This window comes from Notothenia rossii (assembly GCF_949606895.1).
Source record: "Notothenia rossii genome assembly, chromosome: 1".
NCBI lineage: Eukaryota > Metazoa > Chordata > Actinopteri > Perciformes > Nototheniidae > Notothenia > Notothenia rossii.
The window spans coordinates 96,414,968-96,435,150 of record NC_136912.1 but is presented as its reverse complement, the minus strand read 5'-3'; the positions used below and the strand labels follow the sequence as shown (position 1 = coordinate 96,435,150).

Here is a 20,183-nt window from a genome sequence, read left to right as displayed (position 1 = left end):
CCCCCCCCCCCCCCCCCCCCCCCTCAGTAGAATGAATGGAGAGAGAAAATAAAATCTGAATTCAGCTTTTAGTGCATTTTACAACTCTCAGGACCTAGTGATTCTAAGGGCTATAAAATAGTTCACTGGGTAGTTTATTTAATCATCCGCTGATTTGCAGACGTCTCTTTCCCCATGTTAGTCAATGGGAGAAAGTCTTTCTGGACCCAGTGACGTCACGGACTGATACGGAAGTTGTAGTTGTAGTTAAAGACACTTTACAGAGTAAAAATTCATCAAAACATAATTAAAACAACACAATTAAAATATATAAAACACAACATTAATTACAGATGTATTCATTTTATTTGTAACAGGGACAGTGCGCATTGATCAACATTTCTGTAAATGTGCCAGAGGCTATTTTTGATTTGTAGTCCCTGGACAGATGTTGTAAGTCAACCTAAAACAGATTTAATTCAAACAAGTAAATACAATCAAATGAAAACTTGCAACATACAGTACTGGAATACTTAATATAAAGAAAATGTTCAAAACTGCTTAGAGGGAGATTTCTCCTTGACTCTCCTCCGTGCTGCAGGTTAAGCACCGGATGTTGATGTGGTTTGACATGCAGCTCCGAGATAGAGATCAGCACCCCCGCCCTTACATACTCTCACAACTCTCTGACCTGAGACAGTGACAGTACGTCATGGAGAGACAGAATGTTCCCTCTGAGAATGGTTCCACTCAGTACAAGAGATCCTGATTGGATTTTCATTTCGTTTTGATTACCCCAAATTCATTAAAGAATGGGGGATTTGTGACTTTGATCTTAGCTATCCCCATTTTTCTCAATCGGACAACGCTGAGTTGTTTATGGATCTATCCATTTTTAGCAGAAAGGAGAGTTCAGTTGTGTTCTTAGTTTCTTCCTATCAGGGAGCAGTTCAATAAGTAGAATCATGTTAGAAGCTTTTTAACTGCTAAAAGTCGTTAGAATAGGTTTGCTCACTTTGAGGATTTGGACCAACTCCTTTTGTAGTATCTGATGTTTATCCAACTCCTGGTTGGTAGTCATGAATTTAAAACCAAGTAGATGTCACAATATTTGTAAGAACATTAGTGATATTTACTATTGCAATGTTTCAGTCCCTTTATAGACGTTCTGTTGAGTGATGGTTAATAATATCCCTCATACCAGAGAGAAGAGTTAACTGGTCATGTGTTGCCAGCATCTAGGAGGGCTCTCTCACTGAGACTCCTCAGTAATGAGAGGGAACCACAGAACGTTGCATGTGTTACAGAACATTTAGAAAATGATTTTGACATTAGTCCTAGGGAGCTGGAGGAAGGGTCTACCTCTCCTCCTCCGGATAAGAAGTCTAGGACTGCTGTGCCTCCAAACTGATCTTTTGCAGCAGCTAACCAGACGGGCCACCATGAGAGAGGGCTCCAGAACTGCTGTGGACCTGACCTGCTGACATTGGGCCTGGAAGAGTACAGAGAGTATCTTCATTTATTTTAAACATCATTTTACGTATACATTTAAAGAAAAAAGAAAAATGTTAATGCTGTTAAGCCACTAGGCTTTGTGTTGTTTGAACCCACTTTGATACTCAGTGGTGCGTATCCATGTTAAGAAGGAAAGACACATGTGTTTTCTGATATACATGGTTGTTAATCATTATATTCTTTTATTTTTTGTTTTACATTATGATGATATTCAATTGTTTTGAGATAAGTTTGCTTTTTAAACTTTGACAAGAATTTGCTTTTGATTTTTACTTTGAAAAAATACTTTTATGACTTTTTTGTATTGTTTTACAATCAAATTTTAATTACATTTGTTTTCTGCTTGACTATTTCAGGTAAGCGTTTTCAAGGAGTCAAACACCATGCTTGGCCTAACACAGAGTGAAAAGGTCTGTTAAGAGGTGCAGGTGGTGAAGGCAAAGAAGTAGTGTGTCACCCTCCCCAGTGATGGTAGCAGAGAGGGGGCCGCCAGCCTGAGGGGCCAGGCGGTGGACGGAGGATTTGACTACCCTATAAGGGTACCTACCTGATGGTCCAAAGCTCCTGGCACTAATAAATGTGTATTGTGCTTAACCCTAATCAGAGCCATCCAATCCTGCCAGTATGCCATGGCCAAGAGAGGGTGTTCACAGTTCTGCTGTTTGAGTGTCCGTGTCAGACCTGACCTGTACCTCACCTACCTCTATTGAGATTACCATTGATACAAAGATGCTAAATTGGCTGTGAATAGAAAGGATGTATGTTTCCATAGAACATTCTGAACTTTTGACCTATGCGCACTATGCATTCTAGATGGAGCAATGAAAGCGTAAAGGTTCCAGCCACCATTCAGAAAAGGCGCTTGTGGGATTTGAAACCTTGAGAGCGGTTACAGCGGGAATGAAGACAATGAGGCACAGGGTGCAGGCGGCCTACGCACAGATTCAAATCAACTTCCTGGGCCAGAGAATCGTAGAGACCAGCTGTCCTTATTGTCTCTGTTAATTAATGAAGTCTCTGTTAATGAATTAAAGTATAAAGTTTGCATATTTGAAATTAAATGTTAATAGAAAAAACTTGATTCTAAACATGACATTGACAATGTGTTCTGCTTTCATGAACATTGTTCACATTCCCTCTCGTTCAAATTGCATATTATTCCTATAAGTCTTTATTTGTTTTATTTTAACTTTACAGGCCTGGGCTTGGGCTCTTTTAGACGGCTTTTTTTTAGGACATTTGACTAGTTGCTTTTGTATTTTGACTCTGTGTCTTTGTTATTTTTTAAGGATTCTTTGTAATCCTCTATTTTTGTAAAAACCTTAATAAAACCGGTTTGTACTTTGTACACTTCGACCCAAAGCTCCTGGTCTCTCTCTCACGTGGTCTCTGAAGGTCTCTGCTTGGTCTTAGAGTGAGGTAAGAACACCCTTCCTTGGAAAAGGCTGACATTAGTTGATGATTTGGATTTTAAATTGTTTAAGGGGAATATAAACTCTGCTAAGGTTAAACTATAGTCTCACATTGGTTACTGTGGTTCAGGTGGTTTTGATTGATGTTGAAATATGACATATGCTCTGCTGATGTGGTAATATCACTGCTGTGACATTGATGTTTGACTCTGGCTGTGTTTGATATTACATTTGCATTGTTTTGATTGGTATAACTGGGGATCAAAATTGGGGGTTAGGGACTGTGGGTCCTGAAGCTGCCCTAATTACCAAGGGGTCTCCCAACGACACAGGGTTTCCCCTCCAGGGGCAGTTTAGATACTGCTCTGGGTTTCTACCAGCCCACCAACACCTACTACGCTACACTCCGTTTAGCTATAGCGGTCGAACATCTGTGGCTGGAGTGCCTAAAATAGTGATACGACGGGCAGCGTGTTGTTAGAGGCCACGCTGTAAACGCCCCCCTCAGCAGATTAAGGTGATCTTGTAGATTCTGGGGGTTTAGTCCTAAAAAGATTGGACGGCCGTTCACCGGAGCCTTTTCAGCACCGGAGTTCGGTATCGGAGACGGCCTAGATATTAACGTTGGTTGTATCGAAGTTAGATTCCTTTTTAATATATTTTAATTCATTCCCAGTCAGCAAAGTATGAAACCTACATCTCTCTCTCTGTGAGATCCTGTTGTTTTAAATACACCAGTTATTCATTTCATTAGTTTAGCTCTCAAACTGTTAAATATATGATCAGTGTTTTGTACATTTTAAGGGGCTTTTACAGAAATGTCAGGTTTATGAACACTTTCCCCTTTTACTTTAAATTAGGGCCGGGACTTTAACGCGTTAATTAAGATTAATTAATTACACAAAAATTAACGCATTTTAATCGCACTTATTTTTGCACCGCGGAACGTTTCTCACTGGATGAGTTTCAGGGGTACCGATTATACTGGAGCACCAACTAACGTTCATGACTTCAGACAACAACAAAGCACAGTGAACAATAGTCAAACATGAAGGAAGAAGCGGATGAGACCGCTTTGGTTGGCCCCGTGGATGGGACATTTTGTTTTAAAAAACGGACGGATGGAAGCGTCGATAAGAGCACGGTTGTTTGCAAATTATGCAAAAAGGAATTTGCATATCACCGCAGCACATCAAGCCTCAAGTATCACCTCAATGCAAAACATATAGCAGCTAGCGTGGAAGCTAGAGTACAAGGACGCACACCCATTTTTAAATCAACTGTTGGTAAATCAACAAAGTCTGTTATGGCCTCTGAGGCAACAGAGAGATGTTTTCTAATAGTCAGGGTTTCCAATGTTCTGAATGTACTTGAAAGTATTGTGTTTTACTTCAAAAACAAAGTGTTATAGTTTACAGAAGGTCTACCTACCTATAGGCTACCTGAATCTCTGAAATGTACTATATTCCTAAATATGCTATTGCTACACTTTATGGCAAAAATTGCACTTTTCTGTTGGTCTTGGTTAAGGACCACCTTGAAAAAAATAAACAATGTTTTGTTGCTTAAGCTTATGTATTCAGTCATTATTCAATGGTATACTAAAGTCCATGTGAAAAGAATTGCTTCTCACTAAAAATGCGATTAATTTCGATTAATTAATTACAACGCCTCTAATTAATTAGATTAATTTTTTTAATCAAGTCCCGGCCCTACTTTAAACAAAAAAGCAGATGTTGGTTTATCTCCAAATGTAATTTAAATACGTGTTTGTAGACTCCTGTTAATGACTCAGGTACAGTTCAATCATTCCTCTTAAAATAGCACGACTTTAGGCCTCAGTGGGAGTGGGGAGGGACAGAGAGGCGTGATGGGACCCTCAGAAATACCATCAGATAATTAATCCCGCAAGGGGCAATTGGCTATGAGCAGCTTGTGTCTCAGGCAGGAACATACAGGAAGAAAACATCAGATAAATACGATCAGATATTGTTCCAGAGCAGGTGCACCTCTTCCTGTGCGCAGATATAAAGAAACGACAGCATGTGAGATGTTCAGAGAGACGGAGGAGAGACGCTCCACCTAAACTATTCCCAACATAATAAAGTATACGTATATCTATAAAGTATATATCTATCTCTGGCATGGATCACCTTCTGCTGCTGTTCCTGTTGCTGAGGAGCTCAGGTACGACTTTAAACTTTATTATAAAACCCAGAACAGACTGCCGTGTATGAGGGACCGTATAGGCCGTAATTCATACTGGTCCTCTCACGCACATACATTTTCCTTTTATATACATACATGTTCACTCTCAAACATTGTCACTCACACATTTATACGTTTTTTTCGCTCACACATTTTTTAATTTTGTTCTCATATTAATATATTTTAATGCTCATATTTATACATTTTGCTCTCATGCACATTCATTCAATGTTTACATTTAATATTGTAAATAATATATGCATGTATGAAGATAATATATGTATGCAAGAGAACAATGCATGTATGTGTGAGAGAAAGTATAGTGGAAACGGAAGGAGTATCGTTGAAACGGAAGGCAGGTCATTATCGCGCTGTGATTGGCTCAGAAGGTCGAGCGGGGCGGGCTCATGTTCAGAACTTCTGATTCAAATCAACATGATGGAGGGAGATGAATCCCTACTTCTACGGACCATTTGTTTTTCTTTATTAAAACAGTAAACGGAAGAGCGTCTGAGAGGCCTTTTAGTTTTTTACCTTACTAAATGGTCTAATGGTCATCCACTTTCAATATCAAACTCAGCCAAGGATGAGTGCACAAGACACCCACCAGCACAAAGCATGACATTAGTTCACAGGGTACGTGGTCATTAGTAGATGGCCCTTCAACCTCTTGTTGAAAGAGGCTCTGGAGTCTATGTCAGCGAGGTCGTTTGGCAATGACTTCCATTCCGTTATAGCTCTATAAGTCACAGAAGAGTTCAGGAGATGGGTCCTGGGTTTAGGTGCCCATAGATGGCCTGATGCAGATTGGTCCTGGGTTTAGGTGCCCGTAGAAGGCCTGATGCAGCTTGGTGCTGGGTTTAGGTGCCCGTAGAAGGCCTGATGCAGATTGGTCCTGGGTTTAGGTGCCCGTAGAAGGCCTGATGCAGATGGGTCCTGGGTTTAGGTGCCCATAGAAGGCCTGATGTAGCTTGGTCCTGGGTTTAGGTGCCCGTAGATGGCCTGATGCAGCTTGGTGCTGGGTTTAGGTGCCCGTAGAAGGCCTGATGTAGCTTGGTCCTGGGTTTAGGTGCCCATAGATGGCCTGATGCAGCTTGGTCCTGGGTTTAGGTGCCCATAGATGGCCTGATGTAGCTTGGTCCTGGTTTTAGGTGCCCGTAGAAGGCCTGATGCAGATTGGTCCTGGGTTTAGGTGCCCGTAGAAGGCCTGATGCAGATGGGTCCTGGGTTTAGGTGCCCATAGAAGGCCTGATGTAGCTTGGTCCTGGGTTTAGGTGCCCGTAGATGGCCTGATGCAGCTTGGTGCTGGGTTTAGGTGCCCGTAGAAGGCCTGATGTAGCTTGGTCCTGGGTTTAGGTGCCCATAGATGGCCTGATGCAGCTTGGTCCTGGGTTTAGGTGCCCATAGATGGCCTGATGCAGCTTGGTGCTGGGTTTAGGTGCCCGTAGAAGGCCTGATGTAGCTTGGTCCTGGGTTTAGGTGCCCGTAGAAGGCCTGATGCAGCTTGGTCCTGGGTTTAGGTGCCCATAGATGGCCTGATGCAGCTTGTTCCTGGGTTTAGGTGCCCGTAGAAGGCCTGATGTAGCTTGGTCCTGGGTTTAGGTGCCCGTAGAAGGCCTGATGCAACTTGGTGCTGGGTTTAGGTGCCCGTAGAAGGCCTGATGTAGCTTGGTCCTGGGTTTAGGTGCCCGTAGAAGGCCTGATGTAGCTTGGTCCTGGGTTTAGGTGCCCGTAGAAGGCCTGATGTAGCTTGTCTAGTCTTATGGTCATGCTCGTCTCTTGTGTAAACTATTTGATCATAAAAATACAGTGTTTTTGTGCTAAATGTTGTGCATATGTGTGTGTTTGTTTGTGTGTGTGTGTGTTTTTGTGCATTTGTGTTTCTGCAAGTATATGTTTTTTTTGACTGTGTGTGTGTAATAATAATAATAATAATTCATTTATTTTATATAGGCACCTTTCAAGGCTCTCAAGGTCGCCGTACAAACACATAAAAAACAAGATACACAATACATAATGCCAGCATAAGAAACATAAACAAGACAATGACAATGCAGTATATAAATCAATCAAATAACCAAATCAATAAAAACAGAGGATGTGTGATGGATAATGATCAGGGATATGCGAGTGTGAAGAGATATGTTTTGAGGCTTGATTTGAAAATGGGGAGAGAGTCAGTGTTGCGGATGTCAGGTGGGAGGGAGTTCCAGAGGCGGGGTGCAGAGCGGCTGAAGGCTCTAGACCCCATGGTGGTTAAACGGAAGGGGGTGCAGTGAGGCTGAGGGATGCAGAAGATCTGAGTGTGCGGATGGGTGTGTTGATGTACAGGAGGTCGGAGAGGTACAGAGGAGTGAGGTTATGGATGGCCTTAAAGGCGAGGAGCAGAATCTTAAAAACGATACGGGATTTGACGGGGAGCTAGGGAAGCTGCTGAAGAACAGGAGTAATGTGGTTAATGGAGGGGGTTCTGGTGATGATGCGGGCGGCAGAGTTCTGGACCAGTTGAAGTCTGTGGATGGATTTGAGAGGGAGACCAAAGAGAAGGGAGTTGCAGTAGTCGATGCGGGAAGTGACCAGGGTGTGAACAAGAATGGCGGTGGTCTTACGGTTAAGGGACGGGCGGAGGCGGTGGATGTTGCGTAGATGGAAATAGGCAGACCGAATGAGATTACTGATGTGAGATTTGAATAAAAGTGTGCCGTCGAGGATGACACCCATACTCTTAACCTGAGGGGAGGGGGAGACTGAAGAGTTGTCTATTGTAATGGAGAAACTGTCAGGTTTGGTTAGGGTGGATTTCGTGCCAATGAGGAGAACCTCGGTTTTATTGTCGTTAAGTTTGAGAAAGTTAGAAGAAAACCAGGATTTGATGTCCTGTAAGCAGTCAGACAGGGAGGATGGAGGGAGGATGGTGGTTGGTTTGGAGGACAAGTAGAGCTGATGGTCAAACCGCGTAGCAATGAAAGTGGATGTTGTGTTTACGGAAGATATTGCCAAGAGGAAGTAAATAGATGATAAAAAGAAGAGGCCCCAGGACAGAGCCCTGGGGAACACCGGTCGTGACTGGAAGTGGCTGTGATTTGAAGGTTTTGAGTTGGATGAACTGAGTGCGGCCAGAGAGATATGGGTCCGAAAACCAGTCAGTATCTGGTGTGAGGGTTAGGGTAATGTTGTGAATCGAGTGGCCTGTGTTCGTCCTCCATAACATACGCCTGCCCATACCATAACCCCACCACCACCATGGGCCACTCGATTCACAACATTACCCTAACCCTAACCCTAACCCTAACCCTCACACCAGAAACTGACTGGTTTTCGGACCCCCCCAGACCCCCCCAATAAAGCAAAAATGCACGTTTCAGAGTGGCCTTTTATTGTGGCCAGCCTAAGGCACACCTGTGCAATAATCATGCTGTCTAATCAGCATCTTGATATGCCACACCTGTGAGGTGGGATGGATTATCTCGGCAAAGGAGAAGTGCTCACTATCACAGATTTTTTCAGATTTGTGAACAATATTTGAGAGAAATTGTTATTTTGTGTATAAAGAAAATGTTTTAGATCTTTGAGTTCATCTCATGAAAAATGGGAGCAAAAACAAAAGTGTTGCGTTTATATTTTTGTTCAGTGTAGTTGTCGGTGATGTTTGGCTAGAGGATGGGCCTCACGCCGCGGAAGCAGCCAGGTGAGGGGCAGGCCCGGTTCTACAGGGGTGCATGAGGGTGCATTGCACCCTCAGTTGAGTCGTTATGCACCCTCATTTGAAAAATGAAAAGTGAAAAAAAAAAAGAAAAAGTGAAAGATATTACATATATAATAATAACAATAGTAGTAATAATAATAATAATAATAAGAATAAGAATTTAGTTGAAATAAAATAAATTTTAATTGTGGTTAAATAACATTGTCTGCTGCATTTATTTGGTCAATTTAAACGGTAAGTAACGTTATTATGTCAGGTGTGCATGACCTGTGCCGCTGCGCGTTCGTCATCTGCAAGGTGCTTACACAGCAATCAGTAATGGACATCAGAAAATGGTTCAAACAACCAGCCCTAATCGCCAGCAGTAACACTGCATCTACTGCAGGTAATAACAGTTCAGATCATGGGGACATTACGTTACCCGCGGCCACTGTCGTGGACACTAACGCCCGACTCGCCGGCTTTGCCCGCCTCGCCTACGGAGGCGGAGCAGCCGCAGCCGTCTTCGTTGCCCAAAACACCGCCACCCCTCAGCAGCTCGCAAGTGCTAGAGGACCTCGGCAAAACAGAGCCTGCCCAGGTATATTTAAAAAAGTACCCAACTCGCCTGTACTCATTTTGCAGCTCATGGTTTCAAAACAGAGATTGGCTGGAATATTCATGTAAAAAAAAGATGCTATCTTCTGCTATGCTTGTAGACATTTCGGTTCAAGTAAGTCAGATGCCTTCACCACAACTTGCTAACTGGCGCCATGCTCTTATAGGCTACGTGATAAGGGACTTGGAAGGCATGAATCAAGCAAAGAGCACATAGATCTATAGATCTCTTAATGTTGCTCTCAAAGTTCACCAGATTGATGCTTTGAACTTCAATATTTAAAAAAAAATCTTCCCAGGGGAGCATGCCCCCGGGCCGCCCTAGAGGAGGTGAGGACCCTCCTAGAGAAGGTGAGGACCCCCCTAGAGGAGGTGTAGACCCCCTACAGGGTGTTAGGTCCACTCCCCACTTATAAAAATAGCACTTTACCACTGCACCCTCTCTAATCTCAGATGCACCCTGAGTCGTTTTGTTCCGGAACCGGACCTGGTGAGGGGTGGTGGCCCGACACACAGCAGGTAGGGTTGATGTTAGTCAAAAAATACACACACACTGCATATACGTACACCGGTTAATTTGATCGTTGGGCAGATACATCCAGATCATATCATAATGGCCAAAGTCATCAAAGTGAGCGATAACAGTTGCATTACATAAAACTAAAAGTAGCTGGAGAGCAGCGGCAGCTAAGTGCGCCAGCGTTTGAGTGTGCGTGTGTGTGTGAGTGTGCGTGTGTATGTGTGTCTGTGTTAGTGTGTATGTCTGTGTGTGTATACAGTATGTGTGCGTATGTGTGTGTGCGTATGTGTGTGTGTATGTGTGTGTGTCTTTGTGGGACAGCTCTAACCACTGAGCTATACAGAGGCATGAAAGCAGGTTTAAAGTGTGACCATGTTTCTCTGTGAAGAAGCGTATCTCCTGAATGAACTGGTGCTCGAGCTCTAAATGAAGTGTTCTCTATATGAACATGTTTATCTCAGATATAGTAAATGGTAAAATGGCTCCAGAGTGAGATCACTGAAGTGTTTCTGAGGTGATAGAAAACTGTACAAATCAACCTTGTGATTTCTCCTCAGGACTCCAGGCTGAAGGAGAACAAAACTCAACAGGTAAGCTGCCAGTGTTGTGACCCCCCCCCCCCCCCCCCACCCCTTAAAGTGATTGAAAACTCAGGTCTTCTGCTCAGATTTCTGTCCCCGGAGTCAGAACTTTTAAATCCAGGCTGAGCACTTTTATTTTTGCCGCTGCTTTTAACTGATATATTCAGGCTTATTATTTTTAGGCTTAAAGTCCCCTCCGTGGTGAAAGTCCCCTACGTGATTCAAGTCCCCTACGTGGTGAAAGTCCCCTACGTGGTTAGAGTCCCCTACGTGGTTAAAGTCCCCTACGTGGTTAAAGTCCCCTACGTGGTGAAAGTCCCCTACGTGGTTAGAGTCCCCTACGTGGTTAAAGTCCCCTACGTGGTTAAAGTCCTCTACGTGGTGAAAGTCCCCTACGTGGTTAGATTCCCCTACGTGGTGGTTAGAGTCCCCTACATGGTTAGAGTCCCCTACGTGATTAGAGTCCCCTACGTGGTTAGAGTCCCCTACGTGGTGGTTAGAGTCCCCTACGTGATTAGAGTCCCCTAAGTGGTTAGAGTCCCCTACGTGGTTAGAGTCCCCTACGTGGTGGTTAGAGTCCCCTACGTGGTTAGAGTCCCCTACGTGGTTAGAGTCCCCTATGTGGTGGTTAGAGTCCCCTAAGTGGTTAGAGTCCCCTACGTGGTGGTTATAGTCCCCTACATGGTTAGAGTCCCCTACGTGATTAGAGTCCCCTACGTGGTTACAGTCCCCTACGTGGTTAAAGTCCCCTCCGTGGTTACAGTCCCCTACGTGGTTAAAGTCCCCTACGTGGTGAAAGTCCCCTCCGTGGTTACAGTCCCCTACTTGGTTAAAGTCCCCTACGTGGTGAAAGTCCCCTACGTGGTTAAAGTCCCCTTCGTAGTGAAAGTCCCCTACGTGGTTAAAGTCCCCTACGTGGTGAAAGTCCCCTTCGTAGTGAAAGTCCCCTACGTGGTTAAAGTCCCCTACGTGGTTAAAGTCCCCTTCGTAGTGAAAGTCCCCTACGTGGTTAAAGTCCCCTACGTGGTGAAAGTCCCCTACGTGGTTAAAGTCCCCTACGTGGTTAAAGTCCCCTTCGTAGTGAAAGTCCCCTACGTGGTTAAAGTCCCCTAAGTGGTTAGAGTCCCCTACGTGGTTAAAGTCCCCTTCGTAGTGAAAGTCCCCTACGTGGTTAAAGTCCCCTACGTGGTGAAAGTCCCCTACGTGGTTAAAGTCCCCTACGTGGTGGTTAGAGTCCCCTACATGGTTAGAGTCCCCTACGTGATTAGAGTCCCTTACGTGGTTAGAGTCCCCTACGTGGTTAAAGTCCCCTCCGTGGTGAAAGTCCCCTACGTGGTTAAAGTCCCCTACGTGGTGAAAGTCCCCTACGTGGTTAGAGTCCCCTACGTGGTTAAAGTCCCCTACGTGGTGAAAGTCCCCTACGTGGTTAGAGTCCCCTACGTGGTTAAAGTCCCCTACGTAGTGAAAGTCCCCTACGTGGTTAAAGTCCCCTACGTGGTGAAAGTCCCCTACGTGGTTAAAGTCCCCTACGTGGTGAAAGCCCCTACGTGGTTAAAGTCCCCTACGTGGTTATAGTCTCCTACGTGGTTAGAGTCCCCTACGTGGTTAAAGTCCCCTACGTGGTTAGAGTCCCCTACGTGGTTAGAGTCCCCTACGTGGTTAAAGTCCCCTACGTGGTTAGAGTCTCCTGCGTGGTTAGAGTCCCCTACGTGGTTAAAGTCCCATACGTGGTTAGAGTCCCCTACGTGGTTAGAGTCCCCTACGTGGTTAAAGTCCCCTACGTAGTTAGAGTCCCCTACGTGGTTAAAGTCCCCTACGTGGTTAAAGTCCCCTACGTGGTTAGAGTCCCCTACGTGGTTAGAGTCCCCTACGTGGATAGAGTCCCCTACGTGGTTAAAGTCCCCTACGTGGTTAGAGTCCCCTACGTGGTTAAAGTCCCCTACGTGGTTAAAGTCCCCATACGTGGTTAGAGTCCCCTACGTGGTTAAAGTCCCCTACGCGGTTAAAGTCCCCTACGTGGTTAGAGTCCCCTACGTGGTTAAAGTCCCCTACGTGGTGGTTAGAGTCCCCTACATGGTTAGAGTCCCCTACGTGATTAGAGTCCCTTACGTGGTGAAAGTCCCCTACGTGGTTAAAGTCCCCTACGTGGTGAAAGTCCCCTACGTGGTTAGAGTCCCCTACGTGGTTAAAGTCCCCTACGTAGTGAAAGTCCCCTACGTGGTTAAAGTCCCCTACGTGGTGAAAGTCGCCTACGTGGTTAAAGTCCCCTACGTGGTGAAAGTCCCCTACGTGGTGAAAGTCCCCTACGTGGTTAGAGTCTCCTACGTGGTTAGAGTCCCCTATGTGGTTAAAGTCCCCTACGTGGTTAGAGTCTCCTACGTGGTTAGAGTCCCCTACGTGGTTAAAGTCCCCTACGTGGTTAGAGTCTCCTGCGTGGTTAGAGTCCCCTACGTGGTTAAAGTCCCCTACGTAGTTAGAGTCCCCTACGTGGTTAGAGTCCCCTACGTGGTTAAAGTCCCCTATGTGGTTAAAGTCCCCTACGCAGTTAGAGTCCCCTACGTGGTTAAAGTCCCCTACGTGGTTAGAGTCCCCTACGTGGTTAGAGTCCCCTACGTGGTTAGAGTCCCCTACGTGGTTAGAGTCCCCTACGTGGTTAAAGTCCCCTACGTGGTTAGAGTCCCCTACGTGGTTAAAGTCCCCTACGTGGTTAAAGTCCCCTACGTGGTTAGAGTCCCCTACGTGGTTAAAGTCCCCTACGTGGTTAAAGTCCCCTACGTGGTGAAAGTCCCCTACGTGGTTAGAGTCCCCTACGTGGTTAAAGTCCCCTACGTGGTGAAAGTCCCCTACGTGGTTAGAGTCCCCTACGTGGTTAAAGTCCCCTACGTAGTGAAAGTCCCCTACGTGGTTAAAGTCCCCAACGTGGTGAAAGTCCCCTACGTGGTTAAAGTCCCCTACGTGGTGAAAGCCCCTACGTGGTTAAAGTCCCCTACGTGGTTAGAGTCTCCTACGTGGTTAGAGTCCCCTACGTGGTTAAAGTCCCCTACGTGGTTAGAGTCCCCTACGTGGTTAGAGTCCCCTACGTGGTTAAAGTCCCCTACGTGGTTAGAGTCTCCTGCGTGGTTAGAGTCCCCTACGTGGTTAGAGTCCCCTACGTGGTTAGAGTCCCCTACGTGGTTAAAGTCCCCTACGTAGTTAGAGTCCCCTACGTGGTTAAAGTCCCCTACGTGGTTAGAGTCCCCTACGTGGTTAAAGTCCCCTACGTAGTTAGAGTCCCCTACGTGGTTAAAGTCCCCTACGTGGTTAAAGTCCCCTACGTGGTTAGAGTCCCCTACGTGGTTAGAGTCCCCTACGTGGTTAGAGTCCCCTACGTGGTTAAAGTCCCCTACGTGGTTAGAGTCCCCTACGTGGTTAAAGTCCCCTACGTGGTTAAAGTCCCCTACGTGGTTAGAGTCCCCTACGGGGTTAAAGTCCCCTACGCGGTTAAAGTCCCCTACGTGGTTAGAGTCCCCTACGTGGTGGTTAGAGTCCCCTACGTGGTGGTTAGAGTCCCCTACATGGTTAGAGTCCCCTACGTGATTAGAGTCCCTTACGTGGTTAGAGTCCCCTACGTGGTTAAAGTCCCCTCCGTGGTGAAAGTCCCCTACGTGGTTAAAGTCCCCTACGTGGTGAAAGTCCCCTATGTGGTTAGAGTCCCCTACGTGGTTAAAGTCCCCTACGTAGTGAAAGTCCCCTACGTGGTTAAAGTCCCCTACGTGGTGAAAGTCGCCTACGTGGTTAAAGTCCCCTACGTGGTGAAAGTCCCCTACGTGGTTAAAGTCCCCTACGTGGTTAGAGTCTCCTACGTGGTTAGAGTCCCCTACGTGGTTAAAGTCCCCTACGTGGTTAGAGTCTCCTACGTGGTTAGAGTCCCCTACGTGGTTAAAGTCCCCTACGTGGTTAGAGTCTCCTGCGTGGTTAGAGTCCCCTACGTGGTTAAAGTCCCCTACGTAGTTAGAGTCCCCTACGTGGTTAGAGTCCCCTACGTGGTTAAAGTCCCCTACGTGGTTAAAGTCCCCTACGTAGTTAGAGTCCCCTACGTGGTTAAAGTCCCCTACGTGGTTAGAGTCCCCTACGTGGTTAGAGTCCCCTACGTGGTTAAAGTCCCCTACGTGGTTAAAGTCCCCTACTTGGTTAAAGTCCCCTACGTGGTTAGAGTCCCTTACGTGGTTAAAGTCCCCTACGCGGTTAAAGTCCCCTACGTGGTTAGAGTCCCCTACGTGGTTAAAGTCCCCTACGTGGTTAGAGTCCCCTACGTGGTTAAAGTCCCCTACGTGGTTAGAGTCCCCTACGTGGTTAGAGTCCCCTACGTGGTTAGAGTCCCCTACGTGGTTAAAGTCCCCTACGTGGTTAAAGTCCCCTACGTGGTTAAAGTCCCCTACGTGGTTAGAGTCCCCTACGTGGTTAGAGTCCCCTACGTGGTTAGAGTCCCCTACGTGGTTAAAGTCCCCTACGTGGTTAAAGTCCCCTACTTGGTTAAAGTCCCCTACGTGGTTAGAGTCCCTTACGTGGTTAAAGTCCCCTACGTGGTTAGAGTCCCCTACGTGGTTAGAGTCCCCTACGTGGTGAAAGTCCCCTACGTGGTTAGAGTCCCCTACGTGGTTAAAGTCCCCTACGTGGTTAAAGTCCCCTACTTGGTTAGAGTCCCCTACGTGGTTAAAGTCCCCTACGTGGTTAAAGTCCCCTACGTGGTTAGAGTCCCCTACGTGGTTAGAGTCCCCTACGTGGTTAGATTCCCCTACGTGGTTAAAGTCCCCTACGTGGTTAGAGTCCCCTACGTGGTTAGAGTCCCCTACGTGGTTAGAGTCCCCTACGTGGTTAAAGTCCCCTACGTGGTTAAAGTCCCCTACTTGGTTAAAGTCCCCTACGTGGTTAGAGTCCCTTACGTGGTTAAAGTCCCCTACGCGGTTAAAGTCCCCTACGCGGTTAGAGTCCCCTACGTGGTTAAAGTCCCCTACGTGGTTAGAGTCCCCTACGTGGTTAAAGTCCCCTACGTGGTTAGAGTCCCCTACGTGGTTAGAGTCCCCTACGTGGTTAGAGTCCCCTACGTGGTTAAAGTCCCCTACGTGGTTAAAGTCCCCTACGTGGTTAGAGTCCCCTACGTGGTTAGAGTCCCCTACGTGGTTAGAGTCCCCTACGTGGTTAAAGTCCCCTACGTGGTTAAAGTCCCCTACTTGGTTAAAGTCCCCTACGTGGTTAGAGTCCCTTACGTGGTTAAAGTCCCCTACGTGGTTAGAGTCCCCTACGTGGTTAGAGTCCCCTACGTGGTGAAAGTCCCCTACGTGGTTAGAGTCCCCTACGTGGTTAAAGTCCCCTACGTGGTTAAAGTCCCCTACTTGGTTAGAGTCCCCTACGTGGTTAAAGTCCCCTACGTGGTTAAAGTCCCCTACGTGGTTAGAGTCCCCTACGTGGTTAGAGTCCCCTACGTGGTTAGAGTCCCCTACGTGGTTAGATTCCCCTACGTGGTTAAAGTCCCCTACGTGGTTAGAGTCCCCTACGTGGTTAGAGTCCCCTACGTGGTTAGAGTCCCCTACGTGGTTAGAGTCCCCTACGTGGGTTCATGATACAACATGTTTATTTTAGTAATACTTATTAAATATTACATCTGCTGCAAGCAACTAAAGTACAAGACTCTGCTGTTTCTGTTCAGAGCCTTTCAGACTCGAGGGAGGAGAGAGTCGCTGTGCAGGAGACCTGGAGCTGAACCAGGAGGGAGAATGGAGACCAGTGTGGGGCCCTTCCTCTCTCAGGACCCTGAAGGAAGCAGGTGTTTTCTGCAGAGAGCTGGACTGTGGCTCTGCTGTTTCTGCAGGACAGAGAGAGGAATCCTCAGAGAGACCTGTGTGGTGGATCAGATCTGGCTGTGTTCAGTCTAGATCTGATCTGAGGGAGTGTGCAGCATCACATTCCTCTTCCTCCATCATGACTCTCACCTGCTCAGGTAAGCCCATCAGTGATATCATCTATCCCATATTATAAAAAGGGTCCAGTAGTTCCCAGTGAATATGGAAACACTGTTTGCCTCCAGACGGCCCCCCCTGATGAGTCCAGTTTGAATCTGAAATATAGTTTCATCTCTTTGATGGTGTGTCTTTGACCTCTGTTTGATCTTCTGTCCTCTGCAGACTCTGTCAGGCTGGTGGGGGGGACCAGTCTGTGCTCAGGCAGACTGGAGGTGAAGTCTGACCAGTCTAACCCGTCCTGGTCCTCAGTGTGTGAGGCTGACTTTGACCAGCAGGATGCTCAGGTGGTCTGCAGGCAGCTGGGCTGTGGGGCTCCTTCAGTCCTCCAGGGGGCGCTCTATGGAGAAGGGGAGGCTCCAATGGGGACCAAAGAGTTCCAGTGTGGAGGCCATGAGTCTGCTCTCCTGGACTGTAGCTCAGCCTCAGAGAGAAACACCTGCTCAGCTGGCACAGCTGTTAGCCTCACCTGCTCAGGTAGAGAGGAGCTGTGATTGGTTCATTCTGTTCTCATCAAACTCTCTTTATTCTCTCTCTGATCTCTCTCTTGTTTCTCTGCAGAGCCTTATGAGGTCAGACTGGTGGGAGGAGAGAGTCGCTGTGCAGGAGACCTGGAGGGGAAATATAAGGGAGAATGGAGACCAGTGTGGGGCTTTGAGTCTCTCTGGACCCTGCAGGCAGCAGCAGTTGCCTGCAGAGATCTCGACTGTGGCTCTGCTGCTTTTGCAGGAGAGAGAGAGGGGTCCTCAGAGAGACTTGTGTGGGGGATCAGCTTTGGCTGTTTTCAGTCTGGATCTCCTCTGAGGGAGTGTGTAGAATCATATTCCTCTTCCACCATCTGGACTCTCACCTGCTCAGGTAAACCCATCAGTGACACCACCAATGACATCATCTATCACATCTTCTAAAGCAGGGATGGGCAAATGGCGGCCCGCGAGCCGCATGCGGCCCCCACCTCCTCTTTTTGCGGCCCTCAGATTCATTTATAAACAACCTAATTAATTTTTAAAAACTTGTAGTACTGATAACGTCCACTAGACTCCTAGTTACATCGCGAGCTGCGTACATGATTTCAAATACCGCAAAATAATCTGTGACGCGTTTGTGTGTATTGTGTTTATTTCCCGGGGAAACCCTCACAAGAAACACCGGCTGTTGTTATGCCTGCTGTGACGTTAGGTTGCCTCTTGTACTTATGCCTTTACAAGCTTAAAAGTTGTATTTATCATCTGAATCTGGCGAAACAAGTTTAATATTCTAAAAACCAAGACTTTGTTTATTTGAAATCAGATGAAAACAAACTGTCACAGACCCTGCCGTGTTATCTATGATTACTACGCTTTTCATTCATAATTTCAGCGGGAGGGAGGGGGAGTGGTGTGAGGAACAGGAGAGAGCTGACAGGTGTCTTTGTGGACACTCCCCTTATTGTGGAATAAGGGGAATGCAGAGACAGGCTACAAGTGTTTTAGGTTCAAGTTAGATAACTAATGTCTGGGTTAGTGTTCATGATTTCATGTGTATGTCATCTTAATGGTTAATCTCAATACACACACATTTTCCGTGCTTTCCAATAGTTTAACATCGTTTTATTCCACTGTTTAATAACCTGTTCAATACAAACATGCCACTTGTAAAAATGAAATAACATTTCTGTGAACTGATATTTGTTTAGTGAGCTTATTAGAGGATGTTCCCTTTGATTGTAAAATGTCAATGAAGATGTCAGACTTAGTATATTTGTTAATAATTACATACAACACATGGAATTGTTGTGTGTGTATGTTCCAAGTGAATCTGCGGCCCCCTGGTGGCCAGTACATCAATGATGTGGCCCCCACCACCATCAAAGTTGCCAATCCCTGTTCTAAAGGCTCCAGTAGCTCCCAGTGAATATGAATCACTGTTTGTCTCCAAACGGCCCTCCCTGATGTGTGTATATGAAACATGTCTGCTGCTCCAGGAGTCCCCGGGGCCAACCAGTCTGAAAGGACTCCTCCTTCAGCTCCACCTCTCTGAGCCTCTGGGTTCCACCAGCAGGTTCTCTGGGTTCCACCAGCAGGTTCTCTAGGTTCCACCAGCAGGTTCTTTGGGTTCCACCAGCAGGTTCTCTGGGTTCCACCAGCAGGTTCTTTGGGTTCCACCAGCAGGTTCTCTGGGTTCCACCAGCAGGTTCTTTGGGTTCCACCAGCAGGTTCTCTAGGTTCCACCAGCAGGTTCTTTTGGTTCCACCAGCAGGTTCTCTGGGTTCCACCAGCAGGTTCTTTGGGTTCCACCAGCAGGTTCTCTAGGTTCCACCAGCAGGTTCTCTGGGTTCCACCAGCAGGTTCTTTGGGTTCCACCAGCAGGTTCTTTGGGTTCCTCCAGCAGGTTCTTTGGGTTCCACCAGCAGGTTCTTTTGGTTCCACCAGCAGGTTCTCTGGGTTCCACCAGCAAGTTCTCTAGGTTCCACCAGCAGGTTCTTTGGGTTCCACCAGCAGGTTCTTTGGGTTCCACCATAACAGCACCAAGACCTCCTGAACACAGCTTTGATCAGCTCAGCCGGGCTATTCAGTATCTCCACACCACATGGAGTCCTTCACCCTGGGGGGTCCTCACATGGAGACAGTCCAGACCCTATCACTTTCACTTTTTAAAACATCTCTAAACATCTTTGTATGCTAGGTTACAGATTCTCTTAGAACAATAACAAGGAGTTGCATCTGCAGAGGAGGATGTTTCATTGTTTGAGGACACAGGGAACGGGTTCACTAAAGGAGACCACTTGCTAGAGGGTATCAGGTGTAGATGTGAGGGTACCTGCAGTCTGCTGATATAAAGAAGTGTTCTGTTGTTCATCATCAACTCATGTTGGAACTGAGTCCAGTCTGAAATATAGTTTCATCTCTTTGATGGTGTGTCTTTGACCTCTGTTTGATCTTCTGTCCTCTGCAGACTCTGTCAGGCTGCTGAGGGGGACCAGTCCGTGCTCAGGCAGACTGGAGGTGAAGTCGGACCAGTCTAACCCGTCCTGGTCCTCAGTGTGTGAGGCTGACTTTGACCAGCAGGATGCTCAGGTGGTCTGCAGGCAGCTGGGCTGTGGGGCTCCTTCAGTCCTCCAGGGGGCGCTCTATGGAGAAGGGGAGGCTCCAATGGGGACCAAAGAGTTCCAGTGTGGAGGCCATGAGTCTGCTCTCCTGGACTGTAGCTCAGCCTCAGAGAGAAACACCTGCTCACCTGGCACAGCTGTTAGCCTCACCTGCTCAGGTAGAGAGGAGCTGTGATTGGTTCATTCTGTTCTCATCAAACTCTCTTTATTCTCTCTCTGATCTCTCTCTTGTTTCTCTCCAGATCCTCATGAGGTCAGACTGGTGGGAGGAGAGAGTCGCTGTGCAGGAGACCTGGAGGTGAAGCTTCAGGGAGAATGGAGACCAGAGGGCTATCCCTCTCTCTGGATCCTGCAGGCAGCAGCAGGTGTTCTCTGCTCAGATCTCGACTGTGCTCTGCTGTTTCTGTAAGAGAGAGAGAGGAGTCCTCATTGAGACCTGTGTGGTTTATCGGCAATGGCTGTCTTTGGTTTAGTTCTCCGAGGGAGTGTGTAGGATCGCACTCCTCTTCCTCCACCATGACTCTCATCTGCTCAGGTAAGCCCGCCAGAGGCCATTTTCGAAAGGTCTCTCTCTCTCTCTC

General features: G+C 46.9%; 2 protein-coding genes and 1 long non-coding RNA gene across 3 annotated transcripts; all 3 read left to right on the top strand.

The window, feature by feature from the left end:
- Nucleotides 1-4,943: 4,943 nt before the first annotated feature.
- Nucleotides 4,944-16,282, top strand: LOC307023064. Its single transcript, XR_013803583.1, has 3 exons — nucleotides 4,944-5,093; nucleotides 10,495-10,527; nucleotides 16,205-16,282. It is a non-coding gene; the product is annotated as an uncharacterized lncRNA (long non-coding RNA).
- LOC307020069 (scavenger receptor cysteine-rich type 1 protein M130-like) lies at nucleotides 16,283-17,422 on the top strand (the record flags this gene model as incomplete). The annotated part of the gene is made up of 3 exons (XM_079651176.1): nucleotides 16,283-16,495; nucleotides 16,680-16,991; nucleotides 17,076-17,422. The coding sequence occupies exons 1-3, from the start codon at nucleotides 16,477-16,479 to the stop codon at nucleotides 17,420-17,422; spliced, it is 678 nt and encodes a 225-aa protein (XP_079507302.1). The 5' UTR covers nucleotides 16,283-16,476.
- Nucleotides 17,423-19,082: 1,660 nt separating this feature from the next.
- LOC307020060 (CD5 antigen-like) lies at nucleotides 19,083-20,060 on the top strand (the record flags this gene model as incomplete). The annotated part of the gene is made up of 3 exons (XM_079651162.1): nucleotides 19,083-19,104; nucleotides 19,449-19,760; nucleotides 19,845-20,060. The coding sequence occupies 3 exons, from the start codon at nucleotides 19,083-19,085 to the stop codon at nucleotides 20,009-20,011; spliced, it is 501 nt and encodes a 166-aa protein (XP_079507288.1). The 3' UTR covers nucleotides 20,012-20,060.
- Between the last annotated feature and the right edge of the window lie 123 nt (nucleotides 20,061-20,183).